Genomic DNA, 23,149 nt, shown 5'->3' on the forward strand with positions numbered 1-23,149 from the left:
TCTTATCTAAATAGTAGCATCTTGTGGTTTGAATGTAGTGGGACATAAGTGCTTCATACTTATGGTTTGATTAGGGAATAAATTATAATCATACTACTTAAACACAAAGTCATTCAAAATTACCTTAACTAATATGAATTTTGCATGTTTCTCGAATACTACCCTATTTTGTTTAATAAAAAATAAAACAATCACATGTGCGGAAGGCTTGATCACTACCATCCTCCGCATACATTAAGGGGATAAATAAAAAACTATTAATAATTATTTTTGCTAATCATGTTGAGCTTGAGTTGAGTTTCAGCAATGTGGAGTTCATATGATATGATTGATAAAAAAATTATTGAACATGATAGGAATCAACGGAAATTGTGGATACACGTATATGTGTTGCTTTTGATAATGTGCCCTATTGGGATTTACAAAATACATACAATTTCTAATTGGATCAATAATAAAAAAATATGGGTTTCAAGGTTTAGCATGAAATGTAAGCTATGGGTTTAGGGTTTCAATAAGGATATGGAGGGTTTAGCAAAATTAGAACAATCGAGAGAATGTCATGAGAAAAGAGGAGTGCCTTGTCTAGTGTATACAAATATGACATCAACGTCAAGGTTATTAGTTGAAGGTCAAGAACAATAAATGTTAAGTGTGACCCGATGTGTGAGAGAAGAAAACAATTAGAGTCTTCCTTACTCATTTAGTAGCAAAAGCAATTGCCATGTTTGGCGGCTTACAAACCTTCATACACGCACAATTGCAATGTATATGAAGGCTTTAAAGGGTCCCACGTTGGACACATTGCACAAACAAAATCTTTAGAAGGATTCAATAAGTAGGTTGGAACTAGGCCCATTTGTGTGTGGATGGCTTTGCCCATGAAAAGTCTAGATTGCTATACTCGACACAAAGTGTTATATAACATATACTTAAATTGATTTACCTCAAATTTGGCCAATGATGATCCACCAAGATCCTTCATATGAATCTCACTTACTTTTGAGTGTCTATAATGACAACAAATTCTTTCTCTAGCTTTCATGCATTTCCTATGACCTTCTAATGCTACTCCTGTATGCCATGCAACATATTGATTTTGACCACATTCATGCCAACACTAGCTAATGCTTCTAATTAATTGACATTGACTCTAGAGAAAGAGACCCCATATGGATGTAGCTCAGTTGGTAAGGTTGCCCAATGGAGACCAGGAGGTCATGGATTCAACCCTTACATTCCACAATGGCATTATCATTTAGTAAATTAAGAGATATGTATGAAGTATATAATAGAGAGGTGAGTAAAATTGGGTTTCGAACCCAAGAAATAGTGGATTGTAATGTAACTGTTGAGAATCAAGCTCAACCTAACATTGTGTGTGAACACACCCTTTGAGCATCTATGAGCACTCAAAGGTCAAGAGTCATACTACTCTCTACACATGAACTATATGTCGTAGAATCATATTCTATGACACATAACTAATGAGTTTCATATTCCCCATGGTCTCCACATTCCCCAAGAGAGTGGTTGTTGTAGTTAGTTAATGAAGAGAGAGGGTGACTATATAAAGCACCCTCCTCCTACTTCATACTAAGTCGGTTGTGACTCCTTGTAGTGCTACATTTTGTATTTGTTATTTTACTTGTCAATATACACCTTCTTTTTGAGTATTCTATTTTCCATTCTATCTAATCTATCTTGTGTTTCTCTTCTCTCATCTTTTTCCTCTTACACATACACATAGCACACATCTCTTCTGCTTCACAAGAATCATATCCGATTCTTTACATGGTAATAGAGCGATTTGGTAGCTCAATCTAGCCCGCTCGCCTCATTGTGACCGTGTATTGTGTTCCACATCGACATTCAAGAAGAACCGGCTCATCGCTATCGTAGTGTGACTACATAGCTCATGTTCGAAAGAGGAGGAAAAGAAGAAAGAAAACTTCATCAACATAATGAATACTCAAATAAGGAGCGCTCTCCCTAGCGAGAAGTTGGATCGAAACAACTTTGCATCTTGGGAGTACAAGATGCACCAATACCTTGTCGGCCAAGGCTATTGGAGCTACATCAAAGGAGCACAAGAAAATCGACCTGGCCCGAAAGACGCTGAATACTCAACATGGGAGCAACATGTATTGCTTGGTGACATGTGTTCACGACCACATGCTCGGCTACATTCGAGAAGCCGAGATGTCGAAGGAAGCTTGGGAGAATCTACAAAAGATTTTTGCCGCCAACACAACCACGAGAAAGCTTCGAGTTGAACAACATCCAACAAAGGGATATGTCCATCACGAGCTACACCTTGAAGATCAAGGAGCTTTGTGACTTGCTCAACTCAATAAGCGTCAACATGAAGGATGATGAGATGGTGCAAATATGCCTTGGCGGCCATGCACCACGGTTCGGCGTGATGAGGACCGTCATACTAGCAACGGAGAATCCGCCCCACTTCTTCGATCTTCAATCCATGTTGTTGGTCGAAGAAAACCACGTTCGACAATGAGCAACGCCTCGGAAGGCCACATGCTTTACTCACACTCAGATGGAGGAAGAGGACGCGGCCGTGCAAGAAGAGGCCGATTCGCCCAAGGACAAGGCGAACGAGGTCCGACATATGAACACAACTCCCAATTTCGGCAACAAGATGGAAGCCATCAAGGAACCTTAGGAAGAAGGGGGAGCTTCCATTCCGGTCCGAGCCGACAAACCTTGATTGAATGCGGATATTGCGGCAAAGTCGGCCACCATGAAGAAGAGTGCTGAAAGAAGATGCGCGAGTCGGCTTCCACTAGTCGACAACTCACAAATTACGCCACCAACTCCGACTATGATGATTGTGGCGGAATGTTCGTGATGAGACATAGAGCAAATTCTATGTTGGCTTCTACTTCGAATAGTGCCTCCGGTTCGGAAGACATATGGTTTGTTGACTACGGTGTCGTGAACCATATGACGTCTCATCAATAATGGTTTCGAGAACTTCGAGAACCAGAACGACCCGGTTATGTCGAAACCGGAGACGACATTACTCATCCGATTCGGCACATTGGCAATGTTCCATTCGGAAAAGAAGGTAATCAAACTTATATTAAGAATGTCTTGCATGTACCAACTATCACGAAGAATTTGGTCTCTGTAAGCCAAATTGTAGAGCAAGGAATGCAAGTTCAATTTAACCAAGGTGGTTGCTTCATCGAAAAAGAGGGCCAACTCATCGCTCGCGGACTAAGAGAGGGCTGAATGTTCATTCTCAACTCAGACGAGGTGAAATCGGTCATGTTCGCAAAGGGCACGAAAGCTAATACCGACATAGAGTTTTGGCACAAGCGGATTGGCCATATCAACCTCCAAAAGATCAAGGCAATGCAATTGAAAGGAGTCGTCATCGGGCTCCCGACATTCAAGGAGAAAGAGATTGAAGGCATTCCACGCACGCACAAAGCATATTGAAGTGCACTGTCACTTCATTTGAGAGCGTGTTCAGGCCGGAGATGTCGACCTTCAACACATCAACATGAATCTTCAAACGACGAACATCTTCACCAAAGCCCTAGGAGCCGAAAAGCTTCGACAATTCATGTTAGACCTTGGATTGACGATCCCTGACTTGCCAAGCTTGAGGGGGAATACAAGCGAGAACCGGATACCGTCTGAATTGGGTACGAGCCGAAGCGGACACTAGAGATTGTCCGAACTAGGTACGAGCCAAGGCGGACACCGGAGATCGTCCGAACCGGATACCAACCAAAGGGGACATCAACTGAAAGGAACTGACCTAAGTTGAGCTTGAGGGGGCGTGTTGAGAATCAAGCTCAACCTAACGTTGTGTGTGAACACACCCTTTGAGCATCTATGAGCACTCAAAGGTCAAGAGACATACTACTCTCTACGCATTAACTATATGTCATAGAATCATATTCTATGACACATAACTAATGAGTTTCATATTCCCTATGGGTCTCCACATTCCCCAAGAGAGTGGTTGTTGTAGTTAGTTAATGAAGAGAGAGGGTGACTATATAAAGGACCCTCCTCCTACTTCATACTAAGTCGGTTATGACTCCTTGTAATGCTACATTTTGTATTTGTTATTTTACTTGTCAATATACACATTCTTCTTGAGTATTCTATTTTCCATTCTATCTAATCTATCTTGTGTTTCTCTTCTCTCATCTCTTTCCTCTCACACATACACATAATACACATCTCTTCTGCTTCACAAGAATCATATATGATTCTTTACAGTAACAAATTACCAATAGGATAAGCTAATTCATCTTGCCCAATGTAGACCAAGAGGTCATGGCTTCAACCCCTACATTCCACAATGGCATCTACTGAATTAAGAGAGATGTATGAAGTATATGATAGAGCGGCGAGTAAAATTGGGTTTCAAACCCAAGAAATAGTGGATTGTAGAGTAACAAATTACCAATAGGATAAGCTAATTCATCTTGTCCAATGGAGACCAATAGGTCATGGGTTCAACCCCTACATTCCACAGTGGCATCTAGTGAATTAAGAGATATGTATGAAGTATATAATAGAGAGGCGAGTAAAATTAGGTTTCGAACCCAAGAAATAGTGGATTGTAGTGTAACAAATTACCAATAGGATAAGCTAATTCATCTTGCCCATTGGAGACCAAGAGGTCATGGCTTCAATCCCTACATTCCTTAGTGGCATCTAGTGAATTAAGAGATATGTATATAATAGAGAGGCGAGTAAAATTGGGTTTCGAACCCAAGACATAGTGGATTGTAGTGTAACAACTTACAATAGGGTAAGCTAATTACGAGAGCGAGCTCAGATGGTAAGGTTTCCCAATGGAGACTTGGAGGTCATGCGTTCAACCCCTACATAGTGCTTGTAGTGTAACAACTTACCATTAGGGTAAACTAATTACAATAAAAGGGAGAGAGAGTATGAGAATATTGTTCACATATGCCCCCAACTTTATCGTTTAATGCATTGCCTAGCCTAGAGGGCCTTTCCAATATGCTCTTCACAATAATTAGGATGAACATGGATTTCTATAGAACCTACCTTTATGTGGATGCACATTTACAGACTATGATCATTAGTTCTTATGTTGATATTGGGAAATATGTACATGGATAGGTACTCATGTCATGGTGCAATGTGTGATTTTTTAATAAGGTCAATGGGTGCAAATAGCAATGATTTTATTTGTTATACAAGACTTCACCTTTTATTAGGATTTAGAGCTTAAGGTTGATATTGAATTGATGCTCAATGACATAAATTGTTCATTTCTTGATGATAATTCAAATGAATTAACATTTCAAACATATAGTCCATTTATTGAGCAAATAATCATAGGATTTTATTTTAAAACCTCCATTTGGGCAATATTAAGACTTTGACGAAGAAGTTTAACAATTCTGGACTATAATACTTTGTATTTGTGATTGCAACATGGACTTCAACTTGTCTTAAATGCAAAATTCTACATCTAGGTTATATGAGCCACGGATCAAGAATGACGCCCATATTTACCTAAGTGTATATTCCTTAGATGATTCTTGTAACCAAACAATAGATGTAGATGATGTTTAAGGGGTGGGTGAAGCAAAATCACCGAACCAGAATGAGGAAGAAAGTAGGGACGCCCGAAGAGTGCAATCGGAACAACCGCGAATTGTATTATGAGACATTGCCTGCTCGGGAGGCTGGAAATCCGGGAGACATTGTCTGCTCGGGAGGTTAAATAAAGTGTGAACTGTATTACGAGACACTGTCTACTCAGGAGGTTGGAAATCCGGCAACTGAGTCTTTTTTGCACCACCAATCGACATGCTTTCATCGGGGTTCGGATCATCGAGTCCGAACAACAATTAACTAACAGTAGGCGCAGGTGCCATGAACCAAGAAATAGAAATGTGTAAGTTAGTGAGAAGTCTCGATGCCTAGGTAACATTAGGGGTCCAGGCTACGTTTGTAATATTGAGAAAGAAGAGGCTTATATTTGTAGAATCTCCATTCTCTGTTAAAAAATCGGAAGAGAAGACGGGGACCCAGAACAAGACCTAGTTCCTTTGCCCCCTCCCCTGCTCTGCTCTGCGCCATGGCGTCAGAGCGTAAAAGGAAGCTCAGCCTCTTCGATGTGGTCGACGAGAGCTCCATCCCTGGGAAGCCCAAGCCCAACGGAACCCTAAACTCCTTCACAGGTCGACCTTACTCCCAGAGGTACCATGAGATCCTCCAGAAGCGCAGAACTCTTCCCGTTTGGCAGCAAAAACAGGAATTCCTCGACATCTTAGCCAAGAATCAGACCATGATTCTTGTTGGTGAAACCGGAAGTGGAAAAACCACTCAGGTTTAGTTAAGCTACTCCCTTTTTTGAATGTTTTTGTTATGCTTGTGAGGTCAGTTTGGTTGATCTCTTCACTGATCGAGGACTGTTTACTGTAGTGTTTTTAACTATGTCTAATGGTACTTGCTAACTAAGAATAACAGCCATATGTCTAACTGTGTATGATGGCATGTGGAAATATGTATGATAATTGTGTATCATGGATATAAGTTTAACTATGTATCACGGTTACATGGTGAAATATGTTTGATGGTACTATATTCATTCGAGGTTGGCTTAACAATCTGTAGTTCAATATACAGTTTTCTGAAGGATTAGTTGTTTTATTATGCATCCTTGGGATAATTAGAAAACCTGTAATTCAACATCTTTGGCCCCTCATCATGAAATGGTTGACAATAAAGTGTATGCTTCTCAAGAATATATAATTTGTATTACTTTTTATAGTTTTGTTTGTAAACCTCTTTCACATTTATTTATCTGTAAACCCAGACTATTCTGGTTTAATAGAAGTATATAAACTTGTTCCCAAAATTGTGTTTTGTGTAGATTCCTCAATTTGTAGTGGAGGCAGGATATACGACAAATAGGAAGCAAATTGCTTGCACACAACCTCGAAGGGTGGCAGCTATGTCAGTATCACGTCGTGTGGCTGATGAAATGGATGTGACTATAGGGGAGGAGGTTGGATACAGCATCCGTTTTGAAGATTGCACTGGTGCAAAGACTGTGCTAAAGTAAGTTTAGATCATCCCCCTTTTTTGCATCCATTTCTCTTATGTTCTTTAATCAAATTGTTTATTGTGTGTCCAAGTTTTCCTGAGGATCTGAAAGTTTACATCATTGTATGATTTATGATTTTCTCTTTAGAAATTACAAATCCAAATGATTTGGTCTCTTTATGTATGTTGTAGTTATGCACTGCCACTTGCCAGTCCATTTAGAACTGTTCTGACTTTGGCAAATGCAGTTACTAGTAAGCATTAGCTGTCTCATATATTGAGCATATATCAAACATACTTGAATGTCTCGGATCTGTTTGTATATGAGTATTCTACCCCACAAAAGAGAAGTGATTTCTTCAGCTTTCCTTTATGATTTCTTTTCCTAGCATTGATTTTGTAGAGCTTGAGAACTTACTCACATTCCTTATTTTTTGTTATTGTCTGTCTGCCTGCATGTCTTTATTCATTTGTACTTTGGCACTGTAAATATCTTCAGCCTGAACCTCATTTTATCTTGTGATTTATGATTCTCAGGTATCTCACTGATGGTATGCTTCTAAGAGAAGCAATGGCAGACCCTCTGCTTGAACGATATCGAGTTATAATTTTGGACGAGGCTCATGAGAGAACCCTTGCTACAGATGTTCTTTTTGGGCTGCTTAAAGAGGTCTTACGGAACAGAGCTGATCTAAAGCTTGTGGTTATGAGTGCCACACTTGAGGCTGAGAAATTTCAATCTTATTTTAGTGGTGCACCTCTGATGAAGGTTCCTGGGCGACTTCATCCTGTGGAGATATTTTACACACAGGAACCTGAAAAGGATTATCTTGAGGCAGCCATTCGTACTGTTGTTCAAATACATATATGTGAGGCACCTGGTGACATATTGCTTTTTCTGACAGGAGAAGAGGAAATTGAAGATGCCTGTAGGAAGATAACCCGTGAAATACAGAATTTAGGTGATCAAGTGGGACCAGTGAAAGTTGTTCCTCTCTATTCAACGTTGCCCCCTGCTATGCAACAAAAGATATTTGAAGCTGCCCCTGAACCTACAAAGGAGGGTGGTGCACCAGGACGCAAAATTGTTGTTTCTACAAACATTGCAGAGACATCACTCACAATAGATGGAATAGTGTATGTTATTGACCCTGGATTTGCAAAGCAAAAGGTTTACAATCCAAGGATCCGAGTGGAGTCTCTCTTGGTGTCTCCAATTTCTAAGGCTAGTGCACATCAAAGAGCAGGAAGAGCAGGTAGAACACAGCCTGGAAAGTGCTTTAGGCTTTACACAGAGAAGAGTTTCCATAATGACTTGCAACCACAAACTTATCCTGAAATATTGAGATCGAATTTGTCGAATGTTGTGCTAACTTTGAAGAAGTTAGGAATTGATGATTTGGTTCACTTTGACTTTATGGATCCACCTGCCCCTGAGACGTTAATGCGTGCACTTGAGTTATTGAACTATTTGAGTGCTCTGGATGACGATGGCAATCTAACAAAATTAGGTCAGCTCATGAGTGAATTCCCACTTGATCCACAAATGTCGAAGATGCTCGTTGTCAGTCCTGATTTCAAATGCTCTAACGAAATCTTATCTCTGACAGCAATGCTTTCAGGTATATGCACTGTTCTGTCTGTCCTCTGCCATTTTAGCAAATGCAACTGTCTTTGGTCAAGAACATTCGGGGGATTTGTGGACAGAGGTCGGTAGACCTAAACACCCTTGAGCTGTTACTGCTGTGAAATGCTAACACTGCACCTTTCTTTGCTGCAAGGGTATTTAAGTCTGCGGACCTCTCCTTGTAGTTCTGAAATTGGACTGTACTTATCTCTCTTGACCTGCAGGATCTCTCTTCTATTTCACTATACGATATGATCTACTAACTCGTCTTCTAATTCTTCCGGCGTCATCTGTTATAACAATGCTTTGAATAGTCCCCAATTGCTTCCTTCGTCCAAAGGAAGCACAGAAATCTGCAGATGAAGCAAAAGCTCGGTTTGCGCACATTGATGGAGACCACTTGACGCTGCTCAACGTATACCATGCATACAAGCAAAACGGTATGCCCTAAATTCTAATTATTATGCAGTAGATTTTGACTTATTAAATGGAATGTTCTGGTTCTGTGCTCTTGTTCTGATGCAGCTGAAGATTCTCAGTGGTGCTATGAGAATTTTATAAATGCGAGAGCTCTGAAGTCAGCTGATAATGTGAGGTCACAGCTTGTTCGAATCATGAACCGATACTCGTTAAAGATGTGCAGCACTGATTTCAATAGTCGTGACTACTATGTTAACATCCGAAAGGCTATGCTGGCTGGATATTTCATGCAAGTGGCTCATCTCGAAAGAACCGGTCATTACCTTACAGTTAAAGACAATCAGGTAGAGAATGCAGATATTTAGGACTTGAGGCGAAAGTTTTGCTGTTGTGCACTTCTGTTTTCTATTAGCCTTACAAGTTGTGGAATAAATGTAGGTGGTTCATTTGCATCCTTCAGCCTGTCTAGACCACAAACCTGAGTGGGTCATATACAATGAGTTTGTATTGACTAGTCGAAACTTCATACGAATTGTTACTGATATTAAGGGTGAATGGTAAGGAACATTTTTTAGTACAAGAATGTATTATTTAGAGTGGATAAGGTTCCTGAAATATTATCCAATGTGTTTTTTGACAGGCTCATTGATATTGCACCTCATTATTATGATTTGAGTAATTTTCCTCAATGCGAAGCTAGAAGGCAATTGGAACGGATTTATATGAAACGGGAGAGGGAGAAAGCTGATTCCAAGAACAAAAAATAACTTAAATGGCTGCCATATAATTGGTGCGGAGAGCGATGATATGCCATTATATTGCTTGCACTTGTAGTGCGAGTCCTGTTTTAAGGAAGTTGGACTGCAGCTATTGTAACCATATTCAAGGGTCCAGGACAATAGGGTGGGTGTATTGTCATGCCACAAGCTAATGCGCAAACTGTGAGATCATTTAGATCTGGCGCAAGACGAAGGTCACAAGTAGGATCAATGAGGGTACATTTATGTGAAGATAAGGATTTAGTTAGAGGCGAGGAGCCCTTAGTGATTTTATAACTGGTTTTGGCTATAAATTCACTGGTTTTGGTTAAAACATGCCACTAGACATTACATTTTATGTGATGCTATTAAGTTCTTTTCATTTAATGGATCTCTGAAAAGCTGAATTTGAGGCTTATTGATTTTATAAGTACCGTGAGCCATATTTGATCTTGTCCTTCAATTCTTCTAATCAATGGGCTACTGGTTATGGTCATATGGTACGAATTTGATCATTGTAATTCGCAAAATTCTTGATTATTGTTAACTGGTTCTGGTGTCCCTAAGGCTTCAACTATTGAGGTTTCTTCAGCTATTTTCTTTAATTTATTGAGGTTAATGATATCCAAATACTGGATTTATAACACGTCTGATGGAAATGACATGGAAAATGGCCACCATCATATAAATTAAATTCAGAAGTCATATACCACATCTCACACTGATGAGACCCTATGAGGAAAAGAAAATGAATGTTGGATGAGGCTCATAAATGCAAAAAAGCCAAAACAGATTAAATAAACAAATAAAGTTCTTTGTGGCAAAGCAAATGTGATATTTTGTGAACTTTAAGAAATGATCATATTCATGCATTGTTCCTGTTCCAACAATGTTCCAGATCAAGAGAAGATGGAACTTCATGTAGGATTTCTGATACTAAGGATATGAAGGATAGATATCCATGAAGAGTTTTTCGCACTAGGGTTTTGTAATATGTTAAGGGCATGTAATAAATGAGATGAAGCCAAGAGCTCCCTTCTATGAGATCATGTACAAGATCCTAAAAATATAATTATTTGTAGACCATGGAATGCTTTATCCTTGCAAAGGTGCATGTCTATGTGACAGACTCATTCTTGAAAGTTATATCCATTATGATCTCCCTCTTTTTGCCTTTGGTATGGGTTAAGATTGCTCTGATAGGTTTTTGGTACTGAAGCGAATTGATAGATTCAACAACATCTGTATGAAAAGTAAGTTGATAGTTTCAACAAGGTTGATCAAATGCAACACAACAAATCCAAGTTGTTTTCGTTTCTCACTAAACAGGGCATACTCTTTGATGAAAGCATTTAAAAGCTTTTGAGAACACATGTAGCTAAGGTTGGTGATGGATATTTAATGATAAGTTTGTGAAAATTTCAGAAGCTAATATTCATTTGTAGCATGTGGGTATAAATAAATTACCCTTTCAACACCTTTTATGCTACTCAGATAGGAAAGATAATGGAGCAATATTTTTACTATTAAGGTTGACAGTGGTATCCAGAGTAAAAAACGAGACTAGGTTTACTTTTGCTATTCCTGTAAATTGAATTGTTCAGGCTTCGACACTGAAAAGGATGGAGGAAGCAGCCGAACTCGTTTGATTCCTACACGTGCCAGTTGAAGGTCTATGAAATTCTGTGAGCATTGCGACACAACCGTTGACATTAAATCAAAACACTGTCATTATATACAGTGCATGACACTTATCAAGAATCATATTTACAAATATACCCAGATGTTAATGACAATAATGGTTGTACTTGGATGGTTCCATTGTTGTTCATACTCCTGTATAGAGGACACCATACATAAGCAATATAGGACACCATACATACTGCAATACAGGACACCATACATAAGCAATTCATAAATGAAGTATACCCAGAAAATGTATAAGCAACAAGCGGAAGAAAATTTCACTCCACAAACACCCGTCCACAGATATTGCAACTTGCAAGTGTTATTTATGTTGCAATTATTACAAGCACTGGAGTTCCTAATTTGCAAGAGAATTCCAACAATGACCAAAACGAATTTAAATGGGACAAAGCATTCAATTAATTTCAACGTCTTCAAAGTTGGACAAACTTCAACTACTTTCAGTCTCACTTGGTCTTTGGGAGTTTCAATCGTCCGAATATGTAGTGAAGATTCACTATTATCCCCTTCGACGATGATTCTTTGATCTCAACATTGAAGGGGATAGAAAGTGCCAAATGAACTGCTCTATAACGTGTTAGCATGCATTAACAAATTTGAGGAAAACCTCATCTATAACTATTATTATTTACATACAATAATGTACAGGACACCCATCTAGGTCCTATGGATAGCATTAGCAAAGAATGACAAGTTGGTCCACATTTTCTCCTCTTCAACCCAAAATAGCTTTACAATACTTTGAAGATCATATACATGAACACCATTCCCACTTATTCATGCTTATCCACACTCCATTCTTTGTAACATCAGCTTTAAAACCACCATGTAGGAGATATTTCAATAGTAAGTGCACAGATAAAAGACACCATTTACAGAATTGAAAATTCTAAACATACCATGTCTATGTAAGGATCATTTAAAAAAATATATTTCCCTACCTTGGATACATGTAAGGATCATACAACATCCACATCTATTATGCTGGATGAGACAAAATCCATATTTACATATGTAGGATGCTACTAAATCCACATCTATATATTTAGGATGATACAACATCCACATCTACATGCGTGCTATAGCCTACAAAGTTGCAACTTCCATACAAAGCTCAAATTGTTCTTATTGAAGAGGATGACTAAATCAAGACAATTCAAGACCAACATTTTAAATCAAAGAGGCGCTGTACACTCAGTACTGAATTAAAGTAGCCAAATAATATCATTGATTAGGAATATCTAGAGATTACAAAATTGAGAAACAAAATCAACGAGAGAGAGAGAGGGAGAGTGAAGGGAGAAGATTTAAGCAAAGCAGAGGTCACTCATCGTCTGGTTTCTTCTTGGGATCCTTGCGGTGCGATTCCTCGACCTGGCGAACCATAGAGAGGGCAGTGTGGTAGAGCTTCTGGACGTTGGGGACATCATAGTTCTGCGCCACGAAAACGCCCACCACCGTGCCCAGCGTGAATGAGAAGGCCGATCGGAAGAAGCCCATGTAAGAATACAAATTATATACAGTGTGCAGGGTGCGGCAGGTGGGTGGGTTTATGTTCTATAACAAGTTTAGAACAGAGTACCTTCTACTTCTGCTTCTGCGTCTTCTTCTTCTTCTTCTTCTTCTTCTTCTTCTTCTTCTCTGCTTAAGGAGACAGAGCAGAGCAGAATCTCCGTGTACATACATACATATGTATACACATTCATTGTTATATACATACATAGCAAAAGAAACTCTTATTAGTGTACTTTTGTGTTGTATCTAGTTCCGTGGTGCCCAAGGGACAAAAGAAAAACTTTGATGAATGGGCCACATATTGCCTGGTCCACCCCAAGGGAATGGTTTCGCGTCTATCTGTGTCCTCTCTCGATGATATATGGTTCCGCGTCTACTTCCTCTCGATGGTAGTGATGAGACAACATTAGAAGAAAGGGCGAATGAATGGACACGAAGTGAATGTTCATGCACAAAGAGTTGTAGCTCTGCTAATCAAGTCACATGTTCTGATCCCTATATTTTGAGGTGCCACCTAGTAAACTAATACTAATTTATTACCAAGTGAAGGTTAGATGGTATACTTTGAACCCCCCTTGGATGTGTAGGTTAGTGAAAACTTCACTTACTACCAAGGTATTGCCTTCATATAAGAAGGTGTTTGCACTCTATTCTTTGGCATCGAATCATCGACATCATTGGTGTCCTCTCAATTCCCTCATTTGTATCCAACTCGTTGCCGTTTGTGGCCTTGCTCGTACACATGTGATAAATGCTTATATATATAAGTATTTTATCATGTAGAAAGCTAAATAGGAAGGATTGGAAATTTGAGAATTGTGACGAAAAGATGTGTATTACTTTTACTGTGTGAAGACCAACATGGTCATTGCACAACTGAGACTATGATCATGCACTCCTAACATGTTTCTTTCAAGGGAAGAACTATCATATTGCTCAAGTTGAAATGCAGGGGTTTGAAGATGAACGATTGGTTGAGCTCTATCTCTCTTCCTTCATATTCTTCTCTATTGAGTATATCAAGTAGTTGCGATTGAATGATTACTTGAATGGTCGGATCACATTTATTCATATAGTCATTGATGAACATAGACATGATCTACAAAATACGCTCCTCATGTTATGTGTGCTTAATGTAGGTGAGGGTACATGTCATTAATATTGATAAAACATCTGTGAAGGGTATATTCATTAACGTTAGAAAAAGACTAATATGATCTAATAGAAGGAATGATAGGTTCATGCATTATTGTTATCTTGGCAACCAATGGATTGAGAGTCTTTTAAAACAAAGCACATCTATTCAACGACCTTGGGAAGATATATAAATATGAGGATTAGCCACCCTCATGCAACACATTATACTATTGGTGCATGGTAGACTTTCTTCACGACGATCGTGTTACTTCTTCCAAGGTAATAATCATTCTAATATCTGTTGGTATATGGGATTTTAGTGACCTAGGTTGGTTATTTCTTGATCATAGCTAGGGGTTGGTCATGAGTATCAGGTTCCTGTATCCAATCTATTTACCTTTTTTTACTTCAATTTGGTCTATTGTTTAGTATGAGGTTTTCATTAGGGAGTTGTAACTATATTAATGCCTAGTTGAATGACAACGTAGGAAGTGTTGCTTGGGCTTTAGTAAATTTGGTCCATTGCCAACATCATGGAACTGGAAAAAGTTTTGGGCTTGTGTACGCCTAACTTGTGTGCTTCATAGGATCACCTAAGAGTTATAATAGATCTTTTACTCTCCTCTCTTAAACCATTCATAATGTCTAAGAACCCAACCACATGTGAATATTTTGCTCTTATTAGGTTTTCCTACCTTGCACTCTATGTTCCGAGCTTGTTGGGTAGTCTATGATCAAGCATATTCTTGACTTTGTATATGCCTATCTAGTCTTTGCATGGCTAGTACCTACCTGTATGCGCCAACCACATGTTTCTAGTAGCCTGATACGATAGTGTTAAGAGTCTATTACTAATCAATAGACCAAACTAAAGTAAAAGAAGGAAAATAGAATGGATAGAAGAACCCGTTCCACCCAACCACCCCCGAGCTATGATCTAGACATAGCCAACCTACCACTGACGTCCCATACCACCGAATATTAGGATGACTAATACCTTGGAAGAGATAAACACGATCGTCGAGACGAAAGCCTAGCCCGCACCACCGGTGTCTAAGACAACAACCTTCCGACATAATGTGATTATGAGGGTAGCCAAGCCTCATATTTATACCTTTTCCTAGGCCCCTTGAATAGATGTGCCTTTCTAAAAGGCTCTCCATTCAGTGGTTGTCCAAATCATGATAGTGCATGCACTTATCATTCCTTCTATCCAATCATTAGTCCCCTTTTTAACATTAGTGAACATACCCTTCACTAATGTAAATATTGGTGACCTACCCTAACCAACGTTATGTGTACATAACAGATAGGATGTTCAAGATTTTATCCCCCAATTGTCTAGGTAAGAACATTTTTTGGCTTTTCTTTATTTCATTACATGCACTAAGTGAAATAGTGTCACCTCACACTTCCACTCTATAAAACAACACTTGGACCACCATATCAATCGTCACATCCCATCATTGAGGATCACTTTGGTTGCATTGATTCTCGAGCATTTAGTAATAATTCCAATCCGCTTGAAGTCTAGACTCATAGCATACGTTCCATATGTTTGTTGAGGGGACATTAAAACCAAAATCTTTGAAGCTTTGCACCACTTGGATTGGTTCTCCCTTAGATGTAAAAGTGGGGCAGTGTCTTGGTTGTATTGCCATCATTTTTGTTTTCTCCACGTTAATAGTTACCCCAATGATTTGAGAGAATATGTCCAATACATCAAGTGTTGCATATCATCAGCCTTATATGAGAATAAACAACATCAACAACATATAGGAATATAAAAATAAGCTCATCCATGAGTTTTGGGTCATCTAATCCTTCTTCTTTTGCAACCTTGTTTACTGTTTGCTTAAGTTCATCGATGCATGGACCAAAAAGTATGGGAGAGTGGGCACCCTTTCTTGATCCCCATATTGCTAAAAAGGTGCTTTGAAAAACCATTATCCATTTATAACTAGCACCAAACTTGCTCATACAATCATGTTACAACTGCTTTATACTCTAAATTATGACATTTGGATCTCTATAATTCTTTCCAAAGCTCATTCTTGGTACAATGTCAAAGGCTTTCTTGAAGTCCAGAAGACAACAATATAGCCCCAATATAGCATATTTCCTTGAAGTCGACATTCTTCCAAGATAACTATTAGTGTAACCAAATGATCGATTGTTGAATGTTTGGGTCTAAAGTGTGTTTGACCACATGCTCATTTGTGATGATGTTCAGCCCATTAGCTAATCTTTTGTTCCAAGATAGTGCTATATAACTTGGCCATGATTAAGCTAACCATGATTTGTTCCAAGATAGTGCTATATAACTCGACCATAATTAAGCTAACCATGATTTGTTCCAAGATAGTGCTATATAACTCGATCATAATTAAGCTAACCATGAAAGTAATAGGGACAAGGTGGTGTATTATTTCCTATTTTATTGGTCTCTCTCTCTCTCTCTCTCTCTCTCTCTCCATATTAAAGTGTGTTTAGTGTTATGAGCTTTTAAGCCAAATAGTAATCATTCGCTCTATTGTATGTGTTGAGATAACTTAATGGTGGAGGTATGATTGATGCATTATTATGTGTATGTGTCTTAATATATTTAACACTTAAACATCTAATATGGTTTAGTTAACTTCTCATTAACATTGCCTTGGTAGAGATAGGTAAGAGTTCACAAAGTTAGGGTTTACAAGTTTAGTGGCTCAAGAGTTATTGACAATCACTCTCACCCGGTTCAATTCCCTTAGGTTATACTATGGTATGAACCCCCTCAGCCAATGATTTTGACAAGAGGATAAAAACTCTCGCAGAACATATAGGCACAACCTTAACATGAGACACCTTTAGGTGACAAGTCTATTTTGGCACTGTTTGTGGGGTTCATGCCAAACCTTATTACTTGTGTTGCACCAATCTTGCCTTTCATTGTTCTAGAAGGAATCTCACGTGCATTACATGGGTCTCAACATATGTCCCTCTAGTAAGGGTATTGATATAACATGAAAGTGACCCCACACATTGGATGATCATCAAATTAAGGTTCAAGTATTTGTTGAATATGGGATTAGCTACAACCCATTACCAATCACAAACGAGAACGACAGAAACTAAAATAACAGAAAAATGATGCACTGCCACAAAGACACAGATATTAACATGGAAAACCCATAGAATTATACAATCTTTTTGAAGACAACAATGAACTCTTCTTGGACTCAAACAATGTGTGGGAATCTAAAGGACTTGCTTACTGTGGTATTAGAGATATGTGGAACATGGATTTAGTGAGACAACGCTCTCCCTCTTTGTGCAAATGCAAAGACTTGTGTCACACTTGTTTGCTGCTTGAAAGCATGTGGTAGCATTACAACTACATTAGCAAGCAATGAAATTCACAAGGATATTGTACAAAAAGTTGTTGAAATATTTATTTCATTGGCAATACATTAGTAGATATGTATGTGAAATGTGGGTCACTTGCCGAGGCACAGGTAGTATTTCACAGGCTTTTAGTCTAGGAACAAGTCTCTTGGAATGCATGATTGCAAAATATGCTGAGAATGGGAAATTTGAGGAAATGCTCAATCAATTTCATCAAACGAAGGATCCATGGCTAGCCATTGTCTTACACAAGATGGGCTTGGGAAGGATAGTCACTTCCTTTCCATCTATTTTGTATTTTGTCGTTGATATGCCTTTTTAAAACTAATGGAAGGATATGTTGTTTAGAAAAAAAAAAACCATAGAGGGAAAAACCACGGGAGTCCACAGACTCCAAACCAGATCACTATGGTAGGAGGAAATACACAAATAAGAATCCCAAATCAACGACCTTGAGTTCTTCTTCATTTGATAGATGGCTGTGAAGGAGTTTCTCTCTCTCTCTCTCTCTCTCTCTCTCTAGTTACAGAGGCAACTACACACTATAAATTTTCACAACAATGATAATCATCCCTAACTACTTGCCCTAAATATAGTTATACTCATATTCATATATGACTATTTACAAATATAGCCTCAAGTTATCGATTGATTATCGGCCTTGATCGAGTTTCGCAATTAGTTGATTTTCGGCCTTGCCCGAGTTTACCATTGATTGATTCGACCTTTAGTCGATCGGCTTCGCATCCAATACAACTAGTTCTCCATCCCACTCGGAGGGACTAGATTCTCAACAATATTGAACATTGCATTCTTAATTTTTTGGGAACCAATCTTTATGCAAAATGATTGTGACAATGGCTCATTAATTGACTAAGGTCATTGTTTCTTTATCATTGATTTCATATGCGAGACAACGAAGTTGGCTTTCTTCAAGTCTTACATGTCATGTTATTTATAGGATGGTGGGTCATTAGCAAATATATTCAATTGGTTTGTGAGTCTGTGTTTGGACACACAAAAAGGGCAAGTAGTTTGAAACTTGTAATAATTTTATCCAACCATTAAACAAAGGGGGTGTCAAGTAGATGGCACATGGCGTGATAGTCTTAGATGGTTCTTTAATTCAGATTTTCCGCTGTCTAAATCGACAGTTGGGTCCTTTAGTTTTTTTAATGGCATTCTAAGGGCATGGGAAAGTATTCGTCGAGCGTTGGTTTTTTTGCCACCAAAAACAGATCATCAATTAATGCGTCAGCCGTTGTTATGGAATCCTTTGTTTACTGATGAAGCGGCATGTGTCTTAGGTTTACGACCTAGGTTATCTTGGGCTGCAATGGATAATGGACCAGCTCATACGGTTGCGGATTGGATTGCTTTCCTGCAAACTTCAGTGCAAGACCAAAAGAGTAGGGTGTCTAATTTCAGAGGGGCAAACATTATGATAACTCAAGTGTCAACGGTGTATCAGGTAACATTACCAACTTTGAGTTTTGGTCATTGTTTGAATTGGTATGGTATGTTTTCGAGATTAAATATACTAATAGGAGCTCGTCTGTATACTCAAAATGGTAGACTTTACTTTTATGAAGTTTGCGATAATGGTAGGTTGTTGGTAGTGGAGGAGGAGTCTTCAATTGTGTCTTCTGCCAGGCAGCTGCCAATGAGAGTAATAGCTAGGTTGGGAAAAAAGATATTTATAGATCCTAATCCACTAATTGCTAAGTATTCATCTCATATATGGGTTTTAAATTCTAGACCAATTGTTGATTTGCAGTGGGATCCATTAGATTATGGTTGGAAGTTACCAATGTCTGATAGTACGAAAGAGAAAGTTCTTCCATTTTTTGCATATTCCGTGTCACTGGGTAGGAAGTTTTTGTTAAATGAGATAGAGTCAATTCCGGCAGGAAAAAAATATTGGGAGGAAGGTAATGTCTCATCTACATATATGTTGAAGTTTTGGAAACACCTTTGGTCGCTTAAATGTATGAACAAGGTATTGCACTTTCGATGGTTAATGATTCATTATGCATTGCCAGTAGGAGCTTTATTGAGGGGAACAATACCTGATCGATCATGTGGTAGGTGTGGCTGGGCATATGAGACATTACATCATGCTTTTTGGGAATGTGTTACGACCAAATGTTTTTGGGCTCGTATTCTTAGGCTTTTAAGTCGTAAGTATAGGGCTACTAAATTCACGTGGGGTACAATCTTTTGGGGTACGTTGGATCAAGAAACTGTTTTTTATCATTATCATAATTCATCATTGACTTTACATGTGAAAAGTTTTCAGGTGTACGTTACGAATAGCTCCTTGCAGGGAGTCAAGTTCTTTTCTAGGTGTTATGTTTGGAACGTTATTTCCTCGTTGGCCTTATGGATTATTTGGAAAGCAAGGTGTTCTAAAATATATAATGATGAAGATACTAATGTTGTGGATCAAGTTAAATCTTTCTGGGAATTATTGGTAAATATAGTTAAAGGTGAATATGATAGCTATAAGGGTTGTGGAAATGGGCCTAACCGGAAAAGAAAGCGACTTAGAAGAGTCTGGTCAACCATTCCTATTTTGTTGGATGCAACAGGGGAAGATGTAAAGTGGAATTATGTTCCACCTCGATGGTTGTTTCCGCCACCAGCGCCATTTATATTGAACACAGCCGTTTAGGATGAGTGCGTGAGGAAAGTGTAAACTGTTTTTGTGTTGTAAATACAGGTTTTCCACGGACATTGGCAACAAGCTAATCGACGAGAGGGCTGATGTGGAAAGAAGGAAGAATGTGTAAGAGAAAAGGATGGGGTATGGTGGCGGGGTCATAGTCGACAATCGTGAGTGGGTGGGGAATTTTTACACTAATTTTTGTTTTTAATACAGGTTTTTCGTCAACAGTGCAAGATGTTAATCGGCAAGAGGGCTGACGTGGACTGAATGAAGAATTTCTTGTTTTGTGATAAGGATGAGGGAAGATGGCGGGGGGGTCGAAGCCATCTATCATGAGTGAGGAAACTTTGAGATTAACTGTTTTGTTATTGATACAGGTTTTTTCATGGACATTGGTCATGACGATAATTGGCTACACGGTTGATGTGGATTGAACGAAGAAATTTTCTGTGTGAAAGTGATAAGGTTGAGTGAAGATGGTGGGGAGGGTGAAGCCGACTATAACGAGTGGGTGAGAAAATGTTTACACTAATTTTGTGTTGATCAATACAGGATATGCGTGGACATTGCCACCGTGTTAATTGGTGAGATGGCTGATGTCGACTGTATGAAGAATTTCTGTGTTAAGGATGAGTGAAGATGGTGGGGAGGGTGAAGCCGACTATAACGAGTGGGTGAGGAAATGTTTACATTAATTTTGTGTTGATCAATACAGGATATGCGTGGACATTGCCACCGTGGTATTTGGTGAGATGGCTGATGTCGACTGAATGAAGAATTATTGTGTTAAGGATGAGTGAAGATGGTGGGGAGGGTCGAAGCCAATGTGCAGGAGTGGGTGAGGACATGTTTTAACCTAAGTTTTTGTTGATTATACAGGATATGCGTGGACATTGGAACCAGGTTAATCGGTGAGATGGCTGATGTCGACTAAAGGAAGAAATATTTGTGGTGAGGATGAGTGAAGATGGTGGGGAGGGTCGAAGCCAATCATCACGAGTGGGTGAGGAATTTTTAGACGGATTTTATTCTTATCACAGATTTTTGGGGTTTTTGGGCAATGACGTTAATCGGAGACATGACTGATGTGGGTTAAATGAAGCATGGTTGTGATGAGATTATGGTCTAATCAATGTATGGCTGTTCTGAGTTTCAGCTTGAAGAAGACTACGGCCAAGAAGTAGCAGATTACCTCAATGGCTTGATTGGAGAGAGCAGTTTTGTATTACCTAAGTGGTACAAAAGGACATTCACAAAGGAAAATTAAAGGCCAAGGAACGGGAACAACTATTGGACAACCAGGAATTTGTTTATAGGTTGAATATGGGTATACTAAAGAGCTTCAGTATATGTGGAATCACATTCAGCCAATGTTGGCTGCAACATGATGTTTTTTAGAGGCCATAACAAATGCCATCTTTATTTGGTCCCTTTTTTTACGATATATACTTATGGAGTGGAAACTATTATGTACAATTTGTAGATTGCCTTTGGCATTGTTAATTTTAATACCAATGGAGCATATTTTTTATGGAAAAAAAAAAGATGGCACATGGCATGGTGGTCGTGAAGATATGGGCACCAACAAGGAACACCAAGCAACCAATATACGAAAGGGGGGATTCTCACACACAAATCTATTATCTCCAACCACAAGAGATCCCACATGTGTGCCAAGTCAAGACATGCTTCTCGGTCTTTATATACTGACGAGTGAAAATAAACAAGGTATTTACGGAGATAGATACCCTATCTCGAGAAAGGGAAGTAACCTTTCTTTCCCCAAAATATCTTACTTCTCAACCAATTATTATGATGTACTTGGGGCCAAAGAATTAAAACAAATTGATTTATATAGTTATTTGTGGCTTAAATGGTGAATTGATTTGCAAACGATCAACAAACCAAGTAGGATGAAATGCAAGCAAAGGGCAGTTACCTAGTGTGAAACAAACAAACTTACTTTGTCAAAGCTATAAAAGTCACTTTGAAGTGTCTTTTATAGCTCTTCTGAAATCTTAAGTAAGAGTTTCTCCTAAATTATGATTAATGTACTAAGCCTCCTCTTCTATCTCCCTAATTATAATTAAGAGCTAATTGAGAGATTCGTGATTGAGGTTAGTAAACCAAACCCTAATCTCTCTCTCTCTCTCTCTCTCTCTCTCTCTCTCTCTCTCTCTCTCTCTCTCTCTCTTGTTGGTGTTCAACCTCTATGTATTAAAGAGTGGTGATAATAAAACATTGTCTTTGCATTAACTTATTTTCTCAAGTGTACGAGAAAGTAGAGTGACAGAGGGTAAGAGAGAGAATAACATTAACCTTGTAAAGCTAAGTAAGCTGGTAACCCAGAGGTATTTGACAAATACCTCCGCTTGATTCACCACCAAAAGGGTATATGTCGGTCCATGTCCTAGGTCAACAACATCGATGGGAGGTAAAACTCCATTGATTCATAGAAGTGCTCCGTGCGACACATGGAAACGATACAAGGGGAGAAATAAATAATGTAAGCAACTATTGGAAAATCATAGCCAATTCACTTATGGCAAAGGTGTTTGGATGTATAATGGAAGTGAAGTTAAAAGCATAGTAAAAAAAGAATGACAAGATTTCTTATGAACAAAAAGCTAATTTTAGAAAACATCATAGCAACATTAATAACTTTTTCACTCTTCAAGTGTTAATGGCTAAAAGTTGTTTGAAAGGTAAAGTACCATATTGTTTGCTTCATAGAATTCAAGACACCTTTTTACATGGTGACCTATGAGCATTTTTGGATATGGATGGAAGAATTCAAGATAGCAAGTGACTATATGTTTGTGGTAAGTACTCGAATCTATGAGAAGGTGATATGCC

General features: G+C 38.7%; 2 protein-coding genes across 2 annotated transcripts; one reads left to right on the forward strand and one right to left on the reverse strand.

Annotated features, from left to right (window-relative positions):
* Nucleotides 1–6,033: 6,033 nt before the first annotated feature.
* Nucleotides 6,034–10,375, forward strand: LOC147852796 (putative pre-mRNA-splicing factor ATP-dependent RNA helicase DEAH2). Its single transcript, XM_087332959.1, has 7 exons — nt 6,034–6,355; nt 6,902–7,089; nt 7,612–8,696; nt 9,016–9,141; nt 9,227–9,465; nt 9,560–9,678; nt 9,762–10,375. The coding sequence occupies exons 1-7, from the start codon at nt 6,104–6,106 to the stop codon at nt 9,886–9,888; spliced, it is 2,136 nt and encodes a 711-aa protein (XP_087189085.1). The 5' UTR covers nt 6,034–6,103; the 3' UTR covers nt 9,889–10,375.
* Nucleotides 10,376–12,784: 2,409 nt separating this feature from the next.
* Nucleotides 12,785–13,229, reverse strand: LOC147852797 (uncharacterized). The gene has a single exon (XM_087333250.1). It carries the CDS (start codon nt 13,084–13,086, stop codon nt 12,910–12,912), a length of 177 nt encoding a protein of 58 aa, XP_087189376.1. The 5' UTR covers nt 13,087–13,229; the 3' UTR covers nt 12,785–12,909.
* Nucleotides 13,230–23,149: the final 9,920 nt, after the last annotated feature.

The sequence above is a fragment of the Azolla caroliniana genome, unplaced genomic scaffold, assembly GCF_043228905.1.
Source record: "Azolla caroliniana isolate FFs.n. ecotype wild unplaced genomic scaffold, voAzoCaro1.0.p SCAF_17, whole genome shotgun sequence".
Taxonomy (NCBI): Eukaryota; Viridiplantae; Streptophyta; class Polypodiopsida; order Salviniales; family Salviniaceae; genus Azolla; species Azolla caroliniana.